Here is a 1,994-nt window from a genome sequence, read left to right on the forward strand (position 1 = left end):
TACACACACACACACACATACAACACACACACACACACGCACGCGCACACACGCGCACGCACACGCACACGCACACGCACATGTACACGCACCACCCGCACACGTACACGCACACACTCACACACGCACACGCACACGCACGCGCACGCGCACGCCCTGCTTTTTGGCTCTGTTTTTTAAGTTGGTTGGCTCAAAACTTAGCACATCAGTGGCACGGCCTATTTAGCTGGTGTCTATATTCGATATTTTGCTCTGCAATTCTACGGCACGGCCACTGCGTACAAAGCTAAAGTGTCGGCCAGAGGCTGTCTGTCGCTGTCATAGCGATCGGGTCATAGCTGTCATAGCCGAACAAGCTATGTCTTCCAAGATTCGCAAATAGCAGCGGCAAATTACAAGTCATTTACATTTCCCCAAACCACAGCGACCACCACTGGATAACTTAGCAAGGCTGTCGGTAAACAACACTTAACCTTTACATGACCTTAATGCCCCAGCCCTGAGCCCTTTGGTCTGTATATGCATTTTACTGAAGATTTTACTGTATATGCATTTTACTGAAGACTCTTTCGCGGAATGATGAAGCCATTGCTCCACTGCGCTGTTCCATCTATGACGCTGAAAGAGTCCCGATGTTTCTGGGAAGGCGACTGAAGTCAGGAGTCTCATCACCAGAACGGGCACTTGGCAACAAAGCGGAATAGTTACTTAGCTGACGAGAAATCGGTGCTGAAGTAACGGGCTGGTTCAGGGGCCATCATCGCAGCTTGCGAAATTGGTCGGGCTGGCGCCTAGTTAACGTTAGGCGGTGACGTCACAAAGTCGCAATGGCCTGCGTCGCGGCGTTGCATTGCGACGTCGACTGCGTCACGCGGAAAGCAATCGTCATGCAGAAATGCTGTGGTTGGTCTTGTTTATTATCGTCAAAGCCGTGTAATACCAATGTAATGTATCAAATGTAATATCGTGATATCGTGCAGTGTAGCATCAAGTCTGTATTGTGTGGCCTCAGTGCGAGTTGTTATGTCGCGTATGAGAACATTTTGAAGTGGTGTGTGGCATCAAAGGCAGTTTGTTGGCATCAAGATGCCATCCTGTGAGGTGGCCTTTTGCAGGAATGTGAAACGACACAATAAAGACATTTTTTACTTCTTCAAAAAACGATCCAATTGTCCTGAAAACATGAGTGCACCATTGCTCTTGAACTAGCACTATAAATGCGGAGACTGCGGTGATGTGATGTGATCATTTTCAAGATTATAATTATGATTATGATCATCTAGTTAAGGCCAGTCTCATGCCCAATGTTAAACCACGCCTTCGACCAAGTTCAGTTCCTTCTATGCGACTGGACATCGCCGGCACGCCGAAATGAGTATGCGTGTGTTTAAAAGGAAAATTCCGTCCGTTTTATGCAGAAATCTTTGAGCCCGAATCAGTCACTAATGCGTGCATAATCCATGCCGCTCTGCGCAGTTTGTAGACGAGATTCAAGCGAAATTTTCCGACCATAATCTTTTTGCAACATACATGCTTACATAATCCTGTTCACAAGTGGCAGTCATCCATGCTACACGGGCGGAGGGGGTGAGGGTCAGGGGCGTAGCCAGGGTTTGCGACGGGGGGAGGGTAAGTTTGCACGAGCGAGTCCCAGCCCCATTGACAGTACATCTACGCGCTATGAACTGACCAACAAACCCCACGACCGTTAATAGGTACAGTACCTAACGCACCAATGAGCTTCTAACATTGATTAGAAGCTCACCAGGTTTACGGAACCAGCTCACCAGGTTTACGGCACCAACTCACCAGGTCTAAGGCACCAGGTTTACCCTGGTGCCTTAAACAGTTCCTTCACCTGCGTGCCGCGCATGTTCACTCGGCTTTTTACGAGTCTTGTTACTTATGAATCACCTTTGGGCTCTTCGTGTTCTTCGTGTTCATGGTATTGTCTGATATTTCAAATAAAGGCGATTTGCCTGGTCACCAAACTC

General features: G+C 48.2%; 1 protein-coding gene across 1 annotated transcript in view; it reads right to left on the bottom strand.

Moving 5' to 3' along the window:
* Nucleotides 1–1,548: 1,548 nt before the first annotated feature.
* The window catches only part of LOC119104786 (elongin-B-like), a 7,078-nt gene continuing 6,632 nt past the window's right edge, over nucleotides 1,549–1,994 (bottom strand). The window contains exon 4 of the mRNA XM_037228509.1: nucleotides 1,549–1,570. Coding sequence (XP_037084404.1) covers nucleotides 1,549–1,570 — 22 coding nt within the window. The remainder of the gene's footprint in view (nucleotides 1,571–1,994) is intronic.

The sequence above is a fragment of the Pollicipes pollicipes genome, unplaced genomic scaffold (assembly GCF_011947565.3).
Source record: "Pollicipes pollicipes isolate AB1234 unplaced genomic scaffold, Ppol_2.1 Scaffold_6052;HRSCAF=7182_pilon_pilon_pilon, whole genome shotgun sequence".
Classification (NCBI taxonomy): domain Eukaryota; kingdom Metazoa; phylum Arthropoda; class Thecostraca; order Pollicipedomorpha; family Pollicipedidae; genus Pollicipes; species Pollicipes pollicipes.